General features: G+C 38.7%; 1 protein-coding gene across 1 annotated transcript in view; it reads left to right on the forward strand.

Moving 5' to 3' along the window:
* The window catches only part of Mamdc2 (MAM domain containing 2), a 146,091-nt gene extending 126,578 nt beyond the window's left edge, over positions 1 to 19,513 (forward strand). Inside the window, exons 12-14 of the mRNA XM_051200155.1 lie at positions 12,226 to 12,485; positions 18,269 to 18,353; positions 18,482 to 19,513. Of these exons, the coding sequence (XP_051056112.1) occupies positions 12,226 to 12,485; positions 18,269 to 18,353; positions 18,482 to 18,546 (410 nt within the window). The 3' untranslated portion in view covers positions 18,547 to 19,513. The remainder of the gene's footprint in view (positions 1 to 12,225; positions 12,486 to 18,268; positions 18,354 to 18,481) is intronic.
* The last annotated feature ends 2,024 nt before the right edge of the window (positions 19,514 to 21,537 follow it).

Raw genomic sequence — 21,537 nt, forward strand, 5'->3', positions numbered from 1 at the left:
GTCAAATAATGTTGATTTTCCAGGATTATGGTGTTTGGGAATTGGCCCACCTGTTCTGACTCAGAGTCTCTGCCCATCCTGACCTTGCAAATGTCTTAGTCATAAAGCTCTTAGTTTATAGTTCTGTCACAGGAGAGGTGCAGATGGAACGAGGCTGAGTAAAAACTGTCACTGTTCTTAGCAAGAGCCAAGCATTTCTCTTGGACAAGCATTCTTGAGCTGTTAGGACTGTTGGTTAATTGCCAGAATACTGAAAAGGTTAGCTTCGATCATTTTGCTTTTTCCAGTGTTCTTCTTGCTTTTGTGGTGATTTTTAGATCTTCAGAAGTCCTTATTCTGCTTCTGGAACCCTTCTGACCACCTGCTTGTTTTTTAATTGATTCAAGTTCATTGGTGAAATTCTCTATCTTTCCACTTTCTTGAATGTATCCACATATTTACATATACATATAAACATGTGCGTGTGTGTTATAGTGCTGAGGATTGAACTCAGGGCCCTGTTTATACAGGGCAAGTGTGACATTATTAGTCTATATCTCAACCTTTCAAACTTGTTATTATATACTCAAACTATTAAACTACAGTCTCTTATATAAGTCCATGTCATGGTTACCTCTTTCCCCAGATGGAATTTGTCTGTGTATACACACATACACCTTAAAATCTATAATAAATTTGACTTAAATCTAGATGTTGTAAATGTAAAATTACAGAGCACTTCTGTGATGGTGTTTCCCTCTCAGAGAATAAGAACTGAGACGACGTGAGGTGGCTGTGCCTGTGCTTTCTTGGGCACCCATCTGGTTCTGCCTACAGTCCAGGCATATTTTCCAAGAATGGAGTCTGGAGTTTATTTAGGAATTATCTTCTCTAATATGTACTAAACTTAAACTTTGTCTCTAGCTGGTGAGATGGCAGAAAACCTTACTTTGTTTTGCATTTTACTTTCTGTTTCTTGGCCTTTTCAAGTTAAGAATGTGACAAACGCCTCAACAGAAGATTGCCAAGCAACGTGTCCTCTTTCTGCCCCTCTTTCCTCATAAAATGTGTCCCTCCCAACCCAGCTACTTGAGCGACTTTGAATACTGGTTACTTTCTGCACACATCAGTAAGTTTGTTGGTGTCTCTGCCACAATGTCTAAAGAGGGAAGCAGCTCGGAGAATCTTGAGCTCATTTTGTGCACCTTCCATTTTCTCTGAACTCTGTTGGTTCCTCAATGCCTTGGAGCTTGAGACAGTCTCTGATAGCTCTGAAACAGGTTCCTCCCCTGTTAGATCAGGATTGATCAAGCCAATCTGAAAATGAAAGAGGGGAGCTATGTTGACAGAAGTGGGTTGTTCTTTAACCAGAATAATGAAGACAAGCAGGAGTGAAGACAGACATGCAGGGGGGTGGGGGCTGGACTTTTATAGGGCAGAACAGAAACTCTTCTAGTGGATCTGTTCCCTTGCAGTCTCAGGGTTGCAAATGCAAACAGAGGTTGGAATGCTGACCTTGTCAGGAGTTGCTTGACCTGAGTCTGCAACTTTCCTGTGGGATTCTCAGCTCACCTGAGGCTTTTAAGTCATTAACTCTTCAAGACCCTGAATAGTTTTTTCTTTTTCTCTCTCTCTCTTTTCTCTTTTTTCTTTTTTTCTGTTTGTCTGTCCTAAGTTTCCTCTAGGCATACTAGAAGTAGTTCCAGTCACACACTAGAGCCAGAAGAGGCTGCTCTGATATCAGGCATCTTCCAAAACATCATTTATTTACAACAGATTTTTAAATAATTTATTTATTTTTATCATGTTTATTGGTGTTTTGTCTGCATATATGTCTGTGTAAGGGCGCTGGGCCTACTGGAACTGGAGTTGCTGACAGCTGTAAGACACCACATGGGGCTGGGAATTGAACTCAGGTCCACTGGAAGAGCAGCTAGTGCCCTTAACCACTGAGCCAGCCATCTCTCCAGCTCTCACAACAGATTGTTTTTCTCAGAGGTTAGGAGCATTGCTCTGTTCTGAACTACAAATGAACCAATCATATTTTTAAAATATTTTTATTTATTATTGACAACTTCAAACATTTATATAATGTATCTTGATCATATCCAACCCAAATCACTTTTCCAACCATCCCCAGATTCTCCCCTAAGGCATCCCCTTCCCACCTTCATGTCCTCTTCCTCCTTCTTTTCTTTTTTTTTTTTTTTTTTTTTTTTTTTTAGAAATGACCCATTGAGTTTGCATTTGCATGGGTGTGGGGTCATCTAGCAGAGCATGGACCTATTAGTGGCCACACCCCCAAAGAAAAATGGCTCCCTCTCCCAACAACCATCAACTATCAACAGCTCCTCAATTAAGAATGTAATATAATGAACCTCTCCTATACCCATGCCAGAATGTTGATTGGCTTGATCTTATGCAGGTCTTGTGTCAATAACCATGGATGATATAAGTTCATGAGTATAATGGCCATGACATGCCTAGAAAACAGCATTTCACAGCACCCTTCCACATCCTTGAGTTCTGCCTTATCCACTGTGTGTCCTAAATCTTAAGAGATTGATTCAGATGACCCATTTGGAGCTGAACATTCAATAGTTACTTATTCTCTCAGCATTTTGGATCAGTTATGAAGTTCTGCATTAATCACTGTCCTATACAAAAAGCCTTTTGACTAAGTTTGAGAGTAGCACTAATTTATGGGTAGAGACACAAATACACAGAAAGCACTTTGACATCATGTACATTTACAAAACAACAGGAGTAAGTTCTCCCCTAAGATTTATGACCTCCCCAACCATGGGTTTTTGACCAAGTTTAAAATGCCAGGCATCAAATCCCTCATATGGAGTAGATCTCAAATCTAATCAAAAAGCAATTGCTTGTCGCATAACGCCCATGCCACTATTGCACAAGTAGGTATACCTTGCCTCGCAGGTCAGTATTGCAGCATGTAGGATCCGCCTCTAGCAAGTCTGCCGATGAATTTTCTCCCCCAGTAGCACTATGAAAACTAGGAATATGCTGCTATTCCTACTCCCGTTAAGGGCCTTTCTGCTCCCCTCTCTCTATGCCCCCTTCTAGATTTTGACCTCTAAAGAAACCCCAAATTAAACACACAAACAGAAAGATTTGAAGCTAGGATCTATGTATGCGAGAGTACATGCAGCATGTTTTCCTGAGCCTCAGTTCCACACATTTTTTATAAATAATTGCATTTTTATTTACAACTGAATAAAATTCCGTTGTATAGATATATCACATTTTATTATCTATTCAATTGATGAACAGCCAGGCTGATTCCATTTCCTAGCTATTGTGAACAGTGTGGCAATAAATGTGGCTGGACAAATATCTCAGTAGTACAATGTGGAGACCATAGAGTATGAGCCCCCAGAAATGGTGTAGCTGGGCTAGGTTATATGGTAATTCCAGTTTTAGCTTTTATTAATATATTTATTTGTGCATTTGTGTATGTGTGCTTTACACTTTGTATTTTCTTCCCTTAATTTCTTTGGCAGTCAAATCATGGGCATAAGAAAAGTGTACACAATTCAAAATGTTTATTAGTAGTAGTCATTACTGTATATGTATATACACACACGTGTGTGCCACCAAGAACATGTAGAGGTGTTCATTTTCTCTAAGACATTCCTGAGCAATCTAGCAGTGTTCTTTTGTACTTATATGTGAATTTTGAGATTGTTTTTCTATTTCTGTGAATAATGTCATTAGAATTTTTATGTGGATTTCATTGAATTGTAGACTGCTTTCAACAAATAAATTTATTTTACATGTATGGATGTTTTGCCTGCATGTATGTCTGAGAACCATGTGTGTGCAATGTCCACAAAGGCCAGAAGACAGGGCATTGAACCATCTGGAACGAGTTTCCTATCTATCATCTTACCCATAAGTCCCTCTGATCACAGTATTTAGAATGAGATCTTTACATCTGTAGCCTCTTAAGACTATAAGTATTTGTTGGTGTTTGCTGCCTCTGGCCAAAGGACTTGTTATATATGAGATGATATTGCATAGTGTCCTATTCTTTGGCAAAGGGTAGCAGGAGAATAATAAAATTTACACAGACTGGCTGTAAACTGCCCAACAGAGGGTGTCACTGTTTGTGGCTTTCCTTTTGTAACTCCCCATCCTGAGTAATACATACCATGGCCATTATCTTAAGAAAAATACCTCAACTGTACTTGTTAAAGCACAGTAAGGCAGACTTTACTGAAAACCATTGTGGCAGGAACAAGGTTAGTGTAATTTTTTAGTAGAGGGGAGAGACTGGGCCCAACCTGAATACAACATGGCCAAGGAAGAATTGAGAAACAAGTTGCTGCATGAGATCAGGCCATGGAAAATAAGCAGAAAGAAATGTCCGGGGCAAGAAGGACTCTGGATGAGTTGACCTACCAGGATTCTTGCTGAAGGCAGCCCAGGGTTATCATACATCACCTCTGGGATGGTGGAAGGTGAAGGAAATGATCACATAGTTCCTTGATTAGACGTCAAGGGTGGAAAGTTTCTGACTTGGAAAACCCTCTTATGTGATAGGATCTTGTGAGGAAAGGTTAGGTCTAGGCAAAGATTTAGAAGCTAAAGTTGGGTCAAGCAAGAATCATTTGCAAACTCTGAGTATTAAAGTACTGTAAATGTCTTCTTTTTATTTGGCTGTCAAGGAAAACACTTAGAAAACCATATCATATTATTTAAAGTGACTTGTATAGTTAAAAAAAAATAAGTGACTTGTATAGTTAATAGAATTTTGCTTAGATAGATAGCACTGAAATTTTTCTTAAAATAATATATTTTGAAATGTTTCATTTACTCAACAAATTAATAACAGTTCATAGATTTTTAGAATACTGAAGGTAGACAGCCTATTATAGATCAGCTAAAGCAAGATATACATTACATGTTATGGAAATCCATTTAGTTTAGTTTTAATAATTATCTGCTGTTATCCTTAGGTAGAAACATTAAATTTCTTTGTTACTAAGTATATACTGTAAACAACAATGAATTGCATTGGGGGGGGGTAGGTAGAGAGCTAGTGCCTGCATGGGTGACTTACTGCATTTATTCCTAAAAAACTTTTCTAGGGCTCCTTTTAAAATATATATAATAAGATAATGGTAGGAACAACTTTAAAAGCTGGGACTTTCTATTTTATACATTGGAAAGTGTTCCTCTAAGACTTGGGGCCAGTAGCACAGTGTGTTTCTCCTTGATGCTTACCATATATGTTGGCCACAGGGCCCTTTTCAAATTAACATAATGCATTCTAGGACTTTTGAAGGATGTGCCTCTATCTGTAGGCTGAATTCTACCTTTTCAGTTCCCATCCTTAAAGCCTATCAACTTACAGTTGGAAAAGCATATATAGGGAAAAAGAGGAAAGGAGAGAGGCATCAAAGCTGGTTCATAGATAACTATGTTAAATGGTAAATCAATATATATTCATTAAATAAAAAAATTCAAAATAGAAGAAGAAACATCCATAATTTTGTGCCTGTCAGGATCAATACATCATCATATATAGCAGTTTCAAAGGAAATACAGTGTCTGTCTTCCTAAAGAACAATGTAGAAAGACCTTTCCATATTCTGAAGTTAGCATGATATAGTCTAGTAGAAAGACAAAGGATCCAACAGTGAACTGTCCCAGCTCTTTGCTAGCTACAGAGCCTAGGGCATGATTACATGGCCTTCAGTTTCCTCATACATAAACCAGCAATAACAGTTAATGCCCTACCTCTTAGGGTTGCTGTGGTAATTAACTGGTAATATATAAAAGCCACTGAAACATGGTGTTGTGATTTCCACAAGTCGTGAATATTTTATTGAATCTGATGTCTGGCTCTGTAATACTTTCCTAGACTCTATGTTTAATGCCATGGGGGCATCTATAAAGTATAAAGCCATTGCCTACAACCACTAATAAACCTTGGTTAAAAAAACTTGGTAGAGTTATTAAACCAAAATTTTCCCTAATCTCTCTATCTCTAAGCATATCAACTTATGAGAGTATGGATATTTTTAGGTTTGCCAGTAATACCCATTGCAAATGAAAAACCCATAACCAGAATGTTATTTCATAGATGTGTAACTCATTTTCTGTTTTCATGCTGACATGAAGCTTCTTGTTTGGATATATATATATATTAGAACTATTAAAAGAAAATGAGTACAAGTAAACTATTGAAAGGAAAATATTAAATGCAACTAGCATATGATAGACAAAAAGTATAGAAGACAGAATCTGTACTTGAAAGTTTAAGGAATGGTTATCAATAAATTATTGACTAAAATAACAACAAAGACACCCTCCAAAAAAAGTCTTGCCCTACCATTTCACTGCCATTAAAAGAAAGCATTCAGCGACAGATGGTATGTCACTTGCATCAAGGTGGCATGGACTTTGCAGTATTTATCTCTGGTTCCTACACCATCTGCGGGAGTAGCTCTGTCCTACAGAACCAGAAAGTTTCCTAACACAGATGCCACTGTGTTTCTTATTTACCAGACAGTGATAATGGTCATAACAAACTTCCCAGGGTTTTATTGCCATTTATATACCAGGCTGTCAGACTTCTTTGTAAGCATTTGTTTTACAAGGTTTATTTTTTTTTTAATAGTGACGTTGTAGCCAAAGGATAATGAATAAATAAGCCAACAGATAACTTATGAGAAATCTCTCCTACCCCCATTGTCTCAGCTCCTGGCCCACTGAGTCTCCAAACAAGTGGACTGCCATGGGTCTCTCCACCCCATCCCTCCTCCTCCCAGAAAAAGCAGCTCCATCCACTGTCCTAACAACTCCAAAGAAAGACACCATCACTCTTCCAAGGTGGTCTTTGATGTTTGTTCTGGAAATTAAATTATCTTCCAACATACTAATAATTAAAAGTAGGAGTCTTCTTTATTTATAAAAACACATATGAAAGAATAATTTATTTATAGAAATGTGCTATTAAATGAAAACTCTGAATTTGCAATGTTGCTTGGGTTTAGTTTCTTTGTTTCATTTGTCTTGTTTGTTGAGCCAGGTGGCTGCAAACTTCTGACCTGGCAGGATTATGGGCATGTACATGTGTGCCTGTGTGTGCGCATGTGTGGGTATATCAGATTGAGGGCCAGTTTACTTCAGGTCCTTGTCTTTAAGAATCAGATGCTTGCCACCCAGGTTATGTAACCTAGCTGGTCTACATTGTTTACGAACTCCCCAGGGTGATCCCACAGTGATGTTTTCATGACAGTGTCTGATACCGTCAGGTCCCACCAAAATGAAACCCATTGCTCCATATTCTGCTACAATTCTGGACATCTGGTGGGGCTGACTGGAATGCCCCTCCCCAATACCTCACCCTCATTTCTTCCAAAAATCCTTTTAAAGGCCCCAAGAGTAGCAGCCTGATGGTGCCTGTAGCCTGGGCCCTTCCTCCCTCTTGAGCTCTCACAGGTGACTTTGTAGTACATGTCTCTCTGAAGCTCACATCGGTGGTAATATGTACATGGTAAGTGCTTGGTGCCACTAAGCACGTGCATATCTCTGTGCAGCCACCATCCACCTCCATAAAATTTCCACCCTCTTAAGCAGAAAGTATATCCATTAAACACTAACTCCTCATTTGTGACAGGCTTTTATGTTATTAATTAAGTTTACTCATTTATTTTACATCCCAACTGAAGTTTCCTCTCCTCTCCTCCCATCCCTTCCCCTCACCTTTCCCCCTCCCTGCAGCCTAAGCCACTCCCCTGTTTGAGCTCAGAAAGGGGCAGGCCTCCCATGGGTGTCATCAAAGCATGTCATATCAAGTTGAGGTAGGACTAAGCTCCTCCCCTTGTATTAAGGCTGGGCAAGGCAACCCAGCATGAGGAATAGGTTCCTGGAAGCCAGTCAAAGCATCGGGGACAGGCCCTGCTCTCACTACTAGACATTCAACAAGCAGATCTATATATACAACTGTCACACATAGGTAGGAGGCCTAGGCCAGTCCCAAGCATGCTCCATAGCTGTTGGTTCAGAGTGTGTGAGCTCCTGTGAGCTGAGGTTAGTCAGTTCTGTTGGTTCCCTTGTGATGACCTTGACCCCCACCAATCCTCCCTTCCCCTCTTCAAAAGGATTCCCCAAGCTGAGCCCATTGTTTGGCTGTTGATCTCTTCATCTGTTCCTATCAGTCACTGGATGAAGGCTCTCTGATAAAGGACAATTAGGGTAGTCACAAATCTGATTACAGGAGATGGTCAGTTCAGGCTACCTATCCACTTTTGCTGGGAGTTCTATCTGGGGTCATCCTTGTAGATGTGTGAAAGTTTCCCTTGCACTAGGTTTCTACCTGAAACCCAAGATGTCTCTTTCATCCACTCTTCTCCTTCATCCACTCCCCCAACCTAACCCCTCATGTTCCCATCCCTCCTGGCCACCAATCTACCCAGGAGACCTCTTCTATTTCCCCTTCCCAGGGAAATCCAGGCATCCCTGTTCCCCTTTGGCCCACCCTTGTTAATCTAGCCTCTCTGAAGCTGTGGGTTGTATGTAGCACTGTTATCTTTTACTTTAGAGTTGGTATCTGCTTATGAGAGAGTACATACCATGTTTGTCTTTCTGGATCTAGATTACCCCACTCAGGATAATTTTTTCTAGTTCCATCCATCTGCCTTCAAATTTCCTGACGTCATTGCTTCTAACAGATGAATAATACTCATTGTGTAAATGTACCACATTTTCTTTATCCAGTCTTCAGTTTAGGGACATCTAAGTTATTTTCAGGTTTTGACTCTTACAAATAAAGCTGCTATGAACATGGTTGAGCAAGTGTCCTTATGATGGGAGATGTCATTCTGTAGAGAAACATATTTACAGAATGACATCTCCCATCATCCTTGTGGTATGATTGAGCATCCTTTGGGTATGTGCCCAAGATTGGTATAGCTGAGTTTTGAGGGAGATTGATTCTAGTTTTCTGAGAAACTTCCATATTGATTCCTAAAGTGGCTGAACAAATTTGCACCAGCAGAGGAGGAGTGTTCCCTTGCTCCATATCCTCTCCAGCCTAAACTGTCATTAGTTATTTTGGTCTTAGTCATTCTGACTGATGTAAGATAGAATTACAAAGTAGTTTTGATTTGCATTTCCCTAATGGCTAAGGATATTGAACAATTCTTTTAGTGTCTCTCAGCTATTTGAAATTCTTCTGTTGAGAATTCTCTGTTGAGATCTGTTTACCCCATTTTTAAATTGGACTATTTGGTTTTTTGATGTCTAGTGTTTTGAGTTCTTTATATATTTTGGAGATCAGTCCTCTTTCAGATGGGGTGTTTGATGAAGATGTTTTCCCAGTCTGTAAGTTGCTGTTTTGTCTTATTGACAGTATCTTTGCCTTATAGAAGCTTTTTAGTTTCATGAGGACCCATTTATTAATTGTTGATCTCAGCGTCTGTGCTACTGGTGTTCTATCTAGAAAGTTGTCTACTATGCCAATGAGTTCAAAGCTTTTTCCCACTTTATCTTCTACCGGTTCAGTGTAACTAAATTTATGTTGAAGTCTTTGACCCACTTGGACTTAATTTTTGTGTAGGGTGATTGATATGAATCTATTTGCATTCTCACAAGTACTAGGATTGCAGATGTATACTACCACACACACCTAACTTAATATGCTTAATTGAGTATGGTTTATGGTATTATCGAAATCTGTGCCACTAATTTGCACATAGGAAAGACAAAACTCCTTAGTATATGGTTTGATGACATACCACAGCCATTTTCATTCCTTACCCTTGTTTTTCATGGAACTAAATTAAATATACTTTTCCTTATGATTGTGTGTGTGTGTGTATTTGTTTACACTGACACTAGCTTAAGCAGTACAGTAATATAGAAAATACACTAAAGTTTTCCTGGATGGCTCAATGTGAAAAATAAAATAAAATAAAATAAAAACACCCAATGGAGCAATTTTTTGTGCCAATGAACAATGAAAGTTACACAGTTAAAGATTATCTATGGAGCATTTTTTGAAACAAGGTCTCAAGTTTTTTTTTTGTTTGTTTGTTTGTTTGATTTTTGTTTTGTTTCTTAATATAGTTCCAAGAATTTTTTTGAGATAAGGTCTCAAATAGCCCAGGCTGGTCTCAAACTCAAGGCCAAATGTGACCTTGAACTCGAGTTTCTTCTGCCTCTGCCTCTGCCTCCAATGAGCTGAAATCTCAGGCCTGTACCACTACTCCCAGCTTTATTCATGTTCATTTTTAGAAATACCCCAGATGCTTTGGAACTTGTTTGAGAACATTTGCTTTACTAAGACTGTGATTTTATCACTTCTTGGGTTTGTAGTAGCTTTGCCTTAGAGCATCTGAGTCCAAATGCCTTTCTTATTGCCAAGAGCTTCATACTTTCTGTGTGAACATGGTGGAGCCATGTGCTCTAGAAATGATCAGACTTGTTTGTGGCTTAGTACTATGAGAGAAAATATGCTCATCCATCCACTCACAAATACTTTTGAACATCTACCGTGCCTAGAGTGCTGCTCTTGGAACTAGGGATAGGGTACTGAAATAAACAAGATCTCTATCTGTGCTACAGGGAAGAGGGAAACAAAGATTAAAGAGGAAAAAAATTAGGTGACCCATTAAATGGCAATTAAATGTTATAGAAGCATAATAAATTAAAATATAAGGGATGAGGAGTGCTGAGGGAGCAGGTGAGAAGGGGAGACAGCAACCTGAACTAACTAGTGAAGTTACAATAGGAAAGGTAGCATCTAAGCAGAAGCTTAAAGGTGGAGGGAGAATGAGTGTATCCTGAGTGTATCTCCAGGAGAGCCAGGGTTAGTACATGCAAAAGCCTGAGGTGACATCCAGGAACAGTAAAGTCCACTTAATGAGGGAAAAGAAAGATAGTACTGAAAAGAAGGTGGGGATGGGCAGGTTGTTCAATCCTGAGGCTGTCAGCCTAGATTTTGAGCTGAACTAATGGAAAATTTAAACAAGACCATGGTACAATTCAGCTTTGAGGGTTTGGAAAGATGCTCAGGAGACAAAAATAATGAGGACCTGAGTTTGGATCTCCAGGAGCCATGGCTGCATCAGCATCAGCATCCGCAATCCCAACACTCCTATGGGGAGAGGCAGAGACAGGAAGATCCCCAGAAGCTCACAGGATGGATAACCTGGCATTTACTACAGAAAACCAGCACATAAACCCTCTCTCAAACAAGATGGAATGCAGGGCCCAACATCCAAGGTTTTCTCTGATCTTCACACAGGCATGGTGGCAGACACAGGCTCACCTTGATATGCACAACTGGGTGTGAACACACACATGCCAAGCATTTAGAAAGACTGCTACAGACAGATAGTACTGAGGTTAAAGTATAGGGGACAAGGTAGGAGCAAACACATGAGACAGGAATCTGTCACATTAGTTCAAGGTGACATGATTGGAGCAGTACAACAGGAGTGGAAAGAGTGGCACGGGGCTCTGGATTTACTTTGAAGGTAGAGCTATCAGGGTTTCCTGATGCCTAGAGAGAAAGGAGAGGGAGGATGCTGTGTGACTTCCAACTGGAAGGGCTAGAATACATTGGGGGAGGCTATGCTTTGGTTCTGTTGGACTACTGGACAGCTTATAAACAACATGTATTTGTTCATCACAGTTGTAGAAGCTGGGAAACCCAAGATCAAGGCATCGACAGATTTGGTGCTGGAGAGGGGGTGGGGGCTTCTTCTTCGGCTGTGGCCATCTGCTCACACTCCTCTCTCATGGCATAAAAGATGAGTTAGTTTCAGGAGTCCTTGATGAAGATGCTGATCTCATTTTGGGGTCACTGCCCTTGTAATCACCTCTCTAATATGGCTATCTTAGGCATTAGGACTTTAATGTATGAGGCTAAGGGAATACAAAATCACAAACAATTCATAGTATTATCTGTGAAGTACTGAGATCAATTCTGATGTAATAGTTATACTAGTGACGTAATACTGGTGCGGTAATTCACTTCTTTCTATTAAACTGAATTATAAACCATTAAATGAAAAAATCATTTTGTGGTTTAATCCTTACAGGATGTCTGTTTTTGTCGGATCATGCATACTCTCCAGGATAATAAAACCCTTTTCTCAGTATACTATAGCCAAAGTGCCTATGTTTCCAAGAATACTACAAAGGAAGAAAAATGTGATTAGGTTCTTTTTTTTTTTTAAACCATGCCTGTTTTGTATTCCTCTCAAGGCTACTACATGTATATTGAGGCTTCTCACATGGTGTATGGACAAAAAGCACACCTCTCGTCCTGGCCCTTAAGAGGCGTCCCTGGGAAACACTGCCTGACTTTTTTCTACCACATGTATGGAGCAGGAACTGGCCTACTGAGCGTTTATTTGAAAACAGAAGAAGAGAGTAAAGAGTCCCTGTTGTGGAGAAGACGAGGAGAGCAGAGCATCTCCTGGCTGCGGGCACTGGTTGAATACAGCTGCAGGACACAACACCAGGTAAGCCAGGAGGGATGTGAGTCCACCAGGGAAACATGAACTCAAGTGTCTGGTGCTCTGTTACTTGCTACAAAAGAAAATACTTTGTCCTTTTTCAGAGTCAGAGATAAAGGCAGGATTAGTTGAAGAGTAAACATAATTACCCTGTTATTGATTAACTTCTAAGCAGTGAATGGAAAATTAGACAGGGAGCTAAAGCTTTGGACATTCATGCATAAAGTGATTGTTTTTTACAATTCAAGGATGAAAGGATTCCAATTCTGTCTTAGTGTGCTGTGAATGTCAAGTACTTTTCTCCCAAAAGGAAATCTCCTTCCTTCTAAATACACTAGTACTGCTCCTATTACCCATGATTCACTTGCATGTAAGGGCTTTTGTTCTAAACCTCCACTTATGAGTGGTAAGCTTTTTAAGCCTCTGTATGCATTACTATACCATTTTAGAAGAAACTGGGGGTCTTAATACCAAGTCCACAGTCATCTCCACCCCAGACCCCCAACTACCCATGTGCTATAGAAAGCCCTTGTCCTAGGTGTATTCAATCATTCTAGTAGGTGGGTCTAAGCAACTACTGTAGCCCAGAAAGCCTAGACTTGCCTTCCTATAGCCACAGACTTCACACAGTCACCAAAGTTAACGTTCTGGGAAAACTACCTTCAGACTCTCAACTGTTATTGAATTCACTCTATGGAATTCTGGCATGAGCATGCTCTCCAACCAATGCTACATAAACCTCCTGGGACCACATTTAATCACTGGCTAGCTACCTGGCCTAAGGTCAGGTCTTCCTGAGAAGATGTAGCCAAAATATGGATTTTCTTTTTTCACTACTCCACAACACAAACTGATTTTCTAAAGGTCTAAACTTAAGAAATTGCAACTCAAGCTACAGCATTGATAAGCAACACATGACAGGAGGAAGATGTTCTACTATCTAGGAAGGATCCATCAGCTAAGCATGAATAAATGTTTGGAGATCTATTAGAGAATGGCAGATTGCTCCAGGAAGATTTTTTTTTATGACTATTATGGAAGGAAGGTACATGAGCCAGATGAAAACTTACTAATGTAATTGATCATCATTCAGAGATGGTGGCACAATCTTGTTAGGCTCCAGGGATGTCAGATCCTTTATCAAATGGTTCCCAAGGTGTGATCTATATACCAGAAGCTTCAGAAATACCTGAAATATAAGTTCATCCAAAATGTTAATTCTCAGACTCCACCTCAGAATACTATATCAGAAATTCTGGAGGACTTTCGAGACTTACTTTAATATGCCCCCAAGTGATTCTGATGCAATCTAAAATTAGAAAATCTCCAAACTTAAATGAATATGACTCTATGGAGGAAAGTATCTGAGAACACACAAACACACACACACAGACCAAGCAAGTGTTCCCTCCCTGAGCTATACTCCCAGGCTAGCACTATTATTTTTTAATCTCAAATGACACCGATAGACAAATGCACTAAAATTTGAGCTCTGGGAATCAGCACACATGGCCTTGCTTGCTGGGTAGATTGTCTTTGAAAGTGTTTTTGTTTCTGCTTTGAGAGGTCTGGTTATATAGCTCCAACTCAGGATTTTCCTTCCTTAAATTCCCATTGCTGGGATTCTGAGCATGCACCACTATACCCAGCTTGAAGTACGACTTAAATGTAGATTGGCAAAGCATCAGGGGAGTAAATTTAGAATGTTGCAGTTCAAAGGGTGCAGAATAGTTAGATTTTCAGTTCACAATCTAGAAGGAAGACTGACCCCTTTGGCTAGTAATAGAATAGAAAATCAATTTCTTCCTCTGCATATAATGCTCACTTCAGGAATCCCAAATGACTCTAGATGGTCTAGGATGCATAGTGCTGTCTATAAAATACAGACACATTGTACATATAGCCTATCCATCTGTTACATAGTGGGTAATCTTAGTGCTAAGAGCTCTATGTAAGTTGTTTCAATTGATCTCATAGCTCCATTTCATAGGTAGAGAAAAGCAAATGGCTGGTACAGAACTTACACTCAGACTTACCTAGTGCCATAGTCTGTTTCCATAATCACAGTACTACCCTGTAGAACTGCCACCTGCCCTGTAGAACTTCTAAACTGTCCTCATTCCCTTAGGGTCACAAGCACCAAGTGGCCTTGGATAAACCTTATCTGTTCTGGGATTGTTTCTACATATTAAAAATGGGTAAATAATTCCCATCATACTGACACCAGCATCAAATGGGATTGTTTGTGTGAAATGGTTTTATAAACTTCAATGTACCAAATTATTAAAAAGTGTTTCACTGTTTCTAAAACTACATTTTCCTCCCAGACTTCTCTGGACTTTAACTCTCGTTAACATGGCAGAAATGGTGATCTCATTAGCTGTTTCAGACATACAGAGTTCTTATAGTTTAATAGAAAAGTTCTCATTTTCATAAATATTTATTGACCACATGCATGTAATACATCCTAAATTTCTACCATACATATATGAAGTAGTTCTGAGTTCCTTTGGAGTTTATATTCTTGTGGGAGAGTAATTTACAAAAACACTAATCTATGAGCTTGGGACTGGAGAGATAGTGAGATGGCTCAGTGGTTAACAGCACTTGTTCTCTTCCAGAAAATCCGAGTTTGCTTCCCGAACCCACGTTGGGTAGTTCACAACTTCTGGGAACTTCAATTCTAGCTTCCATGGGCACCTATGCACATGGCATAAACACACGCAGATATACATACATACACATAAATGAAAAACTTTTAAACCGTAAGCCAAAAACAGATAATGTAATATCAGTAAAAATAAGTCAATGTGAACTCAGAGCTGAATAAAGGACAGCCGAGGTGAGGAAAGTCATGGAATGATAAGTTGTGATGGAATGTTTGTAGTAGAATTTTTCTGTCCTGCCTGCCAGTTCCCAAATAACCACACTAAGACTTCTTAATAATTATGAAAGCTTGGCCAATAGCTTAGGCTTGTTTCTAATTATCTCTATAACTTAAATTAACCCATTTCTTTTCATCTCTCTGCTACCCCAGGGCTCATTTATTTCATCTACATACTGTCCATGCTGCTTGTTCTGCATCTGGCTGGCAACTCCGCCCTTTTTTCCCAGCATTCTCTCTGCCCCCAAAAAATCCTGTATAGCTGTTAAACTCTTTATCACACCACCAGCAATACATTTTCACACAATGCACAGGAATATTCTGCAACAAATGATAAGTTGTGATGGAATGATAAGTTGTTGGTGAAAGGCTATAACACGTGAGATAGACAAAAGGAACGAGCTTTGAGATCTAATTGCACAACAAGGTGACCCCAGTCAATAATGATGCATTACATATTTCAAAATGACTAGGCTAATAAATTTTAAATGTCTCATCACCAGAAAAATGATGATCTATGAATAATCTGCTTGATTTAATCTTTGTGTATTGTTAACGTATATTCAAATATCATGTTGAACCTTATAAATATGCAGAAGTATGTTTTGCCCATTAACAATAATATTAATTGGGGAGAGAGAGAAGAGGAAATAAAGATGATTATGTGATAAAGCCAAAGGAGTACTGGGATAATTTTTGCAAAACTTCACAGGACATGGTAAACATTTTGAAATTGTTCCAAAAGCAGTAAGACTCCATCAGATGGTTTTACAGCAATGATCTGATTCTAAACAGTAGCTCCAGCAACTACTTGGAAAGCACAGCATAGCAGGGGCAGGATATTTGGGGCCTACAATACTAACCCTGGCAAGAAGTTGACCAGGAAGCAGCAGTAAGAAAGAGAAGGCTACAGGGTCTTGCTAGTATCCCCTTCTAAGATGCAGTCAAGGCTGGTTTTGAGTTCAGAATCCTCCTTTCTTAGCCTGTGATTATGGGCATGGACCATCACACATACCTGCACTTTGTTGTCTTATAGCTGCCTGACTTGGTAATCTTGACCTGGTTTTCTTTTTTCTTTAGGATTTTCAAGACAGGGTTTCTCTGTGCAGCCCTGGCTATCCTGGAACTTTCTCTGACCAGGCTGGCCTTGAACTCACATAGATCTGACTGCTGCTGCCTCCATAGTGCTAGGGCTAAAGGTGTGCACCACAACTCCCAGCTTTTGGCATGGTTTTCTAAACCAAAAGAAATACCTATCAGCTCCATTTATTAAGTATTTAGGTCCAAATAGCTTAAGAAAAATTATATTCTAATGACTTAGTAATTTCACATTTATGCATATATAATATATAACATGCGTATATGTATGTATTATATATATATATGTATACATATATATATATAAAATTTTATGTACCTATTGGGTATAGAACAACTTTTCACATCAGCTAAGGCTTCAGAGCTTGTGAAAGTTAGACTAGTTTAGCTATATGACCCTCATTCAAAGTTCTACGCAGAGTTTTACATGTTACTTCCTTTTAATTACAGCTGCTACCAAAACCACAACTGAATAATGATATTATCAAAAGGAATATAGGCCCATCTAATGTTGAATCTTTGAATGATTTTCAACTAGTTGTTCCCACAGTATTGCTAAATGTTGAGTATTTCTGTCTGTGGTGATATCTTGTTTATACTCTAACAAATAAAGCTTGTCTGAAGATCAGAGGGTAGAGCTAGCCATTAGCTAACCATAGAGGTCTGGAGATACAGACAGACAGACAGACAGGAAATGAGATGGCTGGGCAGAGACAGGAATATAGGTGGGAGGAAACAGGAACTCTGTCTCTTTCCAGTCTGAGGATTTCATAGAGGTAAGCACTCTAGTGGATGGCTGCTCTGCTTCTCTGACCTTTCAGCTTTCACCCTCTAATATTTGACTCTGGGTTTCTATTGTTACGACCTATTGGAACATATGATACATCTGCCTGAAATTTCAAACTTTCCTACAGCACCCTTGGCAATACACTTGGATAGCTCAGCCTGCAACTTGGGAATCAATAAGAAACCTAATTTAATCCTATATTTATTATAGGTGTTCCATAAATAAATATTTGTTTATTAGTTGCTACAGGATAGGGTTGGTTAGGCTTAGAACCCAAAGATAAGCTAAAATAATTTTGTAAATGAAGAAAAAGGAGAGCTGCTACCACATATCTAAACTCATGAAATGGAGTCCACCAACCCCCCCCCCAAGTCACACTGGGGTATGCCTTTGATGTTATAGTATTTAACATAAGTTATCCACTATCTTTTGGTCAAGTTAATTATTTAGCAGTATTATTTAGCTTTTCCACCTAATGCCAGGTTGTTACAATGGAAGCCTAAAGAAACTGAAGACACTGAGAGGAGCTAAACAAAGTGCTCTAAGGGGAAGTGGGGGGAGGGTTACTAGGTCCCTAGGAAGCATTCTTGTTTAAGCATCTCTGGAGAACTCCCTAAAGATGTCAAAGAGTCATGAAGCATCACACTTCACTGTGAAAAATTTCAACTCCAAATAATCTAATTTGAATTTGTGATTTTTTTAATTTTTGTTTGGTTATTTTAGAGATTGGTTCTCACTATGTTTCCCTGGCTGGGCTCCAGCTTGCAATGTAGGCCAGGCTGCCCTAGAACTCACTATGTAGTCTACACTGGTTGAATTTACAACAACCCTTCCGCCTTAGCCTCTTGATTTGTTAGATTTCCAAGGCCAGACTTGAATTTGTAATTTTGTGTCCTTCTCCTTGGAGTCAGTCCCACCAGTTATCAAAGCTTTTAGAGCCACAAAGCCTAGATCTTCCCTAATCAACACAGTTTTACCAACTTGACTCTATTTCTAAAATCAAACGTCATTCTTTTTCAGATAATTTTTGAAGCTGTTCGGGGAGTGTCAATAAGAAGTGATATTGCCATTGATGATGTTAAATTTCAGGCAGGACCATGTACAGGTAAAATTTCCCCAGTTAAAATAACTTCATTCATTGGGAAATGGATTTTATAATGTAATCTCAAATTTTAAGAATTCAAAACTATCTTTTCTATAGAGAAAATAATTACTGTCTGTCTTTCCTGGCAGATGTGGAGGATATAACTCAACAATCATCAGGCTATTCTGAAGACTTAAATGAAATTGAGTATTGAGAAATTATCTAAATTGGATAAAGTAGACAAAATTTGCACCTCTCTTCAATCAAAGTGAAAACAGAAGAAATAGATACTGGATATTCTTAACTATTGCATAAGTTGAAATGATGTCAGAACATCCCTCTTGTTACTTTTGAAAACTATATATATATATGTGTGTGTGTGTATGTATATTGACTCAGGGCTTACCTTTTTTATTCCCCTGCACATTTGACAACTGTTACTAGAAGTACAGGCTACTGGTTTTACACAAACCATTTCATCTTAATTTTGGTGCCAGTTAAAAATACAAACATACTATGTTGTAGCCATTTCAAAGTGCACATATAAAGGGCACAATCAAGATTATTGTGCTTATTTAAGTCTGCATTCAGTGAATGTATTGGAAGACTAGGTCTTGGTGGTTTTCCTTTTGAGTTTCAAGTACAGAAATATTTTCTTAAATAATGCAAGGTGTCAATAATATCTGCAAAATGAATGCAGTTTTTATGGTAACAAGTTACTCTGGAAATAAAGCCTTATCTGTATATTTTAGTCACAGGAAACAAAAAGCTATAAATCTTTAGTATTTCACCATAGTTATAGGAAAGGAGCTTTCATGGAGCCCCAGTGTAAATCCATACTAATTAATGCTGCATACAAGGCAAAGCTACCTTTGTTGTTTTTCGTTTGAACTACCATGACAGTCACTATGAGCACATGGACAGAAATGCACCTTTTCAATAAGGCAAGCTTGAATTTTTCATATGTGCACACCCAATGATATTTATAAACTTGTTCAACAATTTGACTAATTTTTATAATAAATGTTTTGGTGAAGTTTTGAGTATATGAACTCAACTATATTTACTAAACTGTTGTTTTTTTTATTTACTAAGAGAATTGTATATGTGCGTGCAGTTTTGTGGCCATGTAGCTGTTGTGAAACTTCAAAATTACCTAATAAAAGATAATTTGAAACTCCTTTCATTAGCAATTAACTCATTGCTACATTATTTGTCTTTATCAGAACATATTCATTATATGATTACAAATACTAATTTGAATCTCTATTCTGCCATAATTAAATGTCTGAAGTCACCTTATTAGTGACATGAACACTGCATATGTTTATATAGTAATTAATATTTAAAGAGTATTTTATTTTCCATAAGCAATCTCAATTTCCCTAAACTTTATCCATAGAATCAAACTATAATGACACAAATTCTTTTCTTTTATCTTTGAAAATTAGACTTACTTACTGGGGAGGGGCACATGAATGAGGGAGTCGCTTCTGTTTTATCACATGGGTCCTGGGGACTGAACTCAAGCTATCAGGCTTACCAGCAAGCACCTCTAACACTGAGCCATAGAACCAACCCAGGACATGGACTCTGTTGTTTACCTTGATGTTCTTAATGCCCAGAAACAAAATTGAATAAACAGATGGGTTTATTGTCTCCGTCATCCCCTGAAGTGGAAATAAAATTAGCATTTTCCTAGATGTGAAAGCTAAGTATCAGCACTGAGGACATATAGCTCAATGATGGAGCACTTGCTAAAAGATCTTATCTGACCTTAAGCATCACAGACAAAATGAAATGACTGAGTATCAGAAGGTGGAAAGCACTGAAGTGGTGGCATGTAAAAATGGATTGCATGGCTATAAATCCATTGGCCTCATCTGTAAAGAATACCACACCTCTCTGCATGCCACATTACTTAGAAAATAAAAATACACAGCTATTCAAAATGAACATCCTAAGGCTTATAGGAAAAACTATTTTATTAATGACATTTTCCTATTATGATTATTTAGCCACAGAGGTACATTTGGAGTTTGACATACATTACACAACATAAATCCTTCACAGAATTATTCCCACCTGTAACTATTACATTTGCTAAATAAAGGAACGTAGAGTGTGTCTCCAGAACCCACACATATCTGAGTACACAGTAAGGGATTTGTGCTATGTGACAAGTGAAAAAAGTAGTTCACTGGCATCCTTGATGGTGACATGACTCTCATGTAATCAGTCATTCCATCTAACATTTATGGAATACCTACTGTTTTCAGAAACAGGGCAAATATGTTTTTATACTCATTAACTTACTGAATCCTGACAACCCAGGAAGTAGACCCAAGCAGCAGTTCCATTTTATAAATAAGAAAACTAAATATGTTCAAGATCAGTAGCTAGTGCAAGTCCTGGCTTTGAAACCAAGCCTGTTGCATTGCCTGTCCTGTGCTCTAATCTTTCTAAAATGGCCTCCTAAACCTGCCAGAACTCCCCTAAACTCCAACAGCAATAAGGATTACAGACTATCCAAAGGTTCCTAGTTCCCCTTTTCTAGACTTTATTGGCTACATAAATAGCTCCAATATGGAACTTAGGGGAGTGCTCAGCCTGCCTTGCCATCATGAAGACCTCAGTTAAGATCCCCATGCACCCTTGGTAAAAGCTTGGCATGGTGTCAACTAGATGAGCTACAGGTTCAGTGGGGGACCCTGTCAAGAAAAAACAAAAACAAAAACAAAAACAAAAAAAAAAAAAAAAAAAAAAAACGAGCTTAGCAGGTTGGAGAGATGCCTAGGTGGCTTAGAGAATTATTTGTGGGTAGCAAGCAAAGAGGTAATTATTACTGGTGGTTGCTAAGAAACAACAGTTGTTTTTTTTAGAGGCAAGGAGGTAAAAAGTGAGCTGAGTGACTCGCCTTCTCTCACTTAAGCTCCTTTGCAAGATTCCACTGTTTCATGCCTTGGTTCTCTTTCCAAATGGCCCTTAGCATTTCGACTATATTTCATGTGGATGAAAATATAGGCAGATGGTAAGCACAACATAGTTTTCCCAGGTTCAAAAATGCCCAAAGAAAGGCACACTAGTTACTAAGTGCTCCTTAACAATTTAATCCTAGTCTTTGCATTTTTTTTCCAACTCTCAGCAGCACCTAAACACCCAAGCTCTTTAAATAGAAACAGCTTTCTACGCAGATTGCCTTCGC

The sequence above is a fragment of the Phodopus roborovskii genome, unplaced genomic scaffold, assembly GCF_943737965.1.
Source record: "Phodopus roborovskii unplaced genomic scaffold, PHOROB, whole genome shotgun sequence".
Lineage (NCBI taxonomy): Eukaryota > Metazoa > Chordata > Mammalia > Rodentia > Cricetidae > Phodopus > Phodopus roborovskii.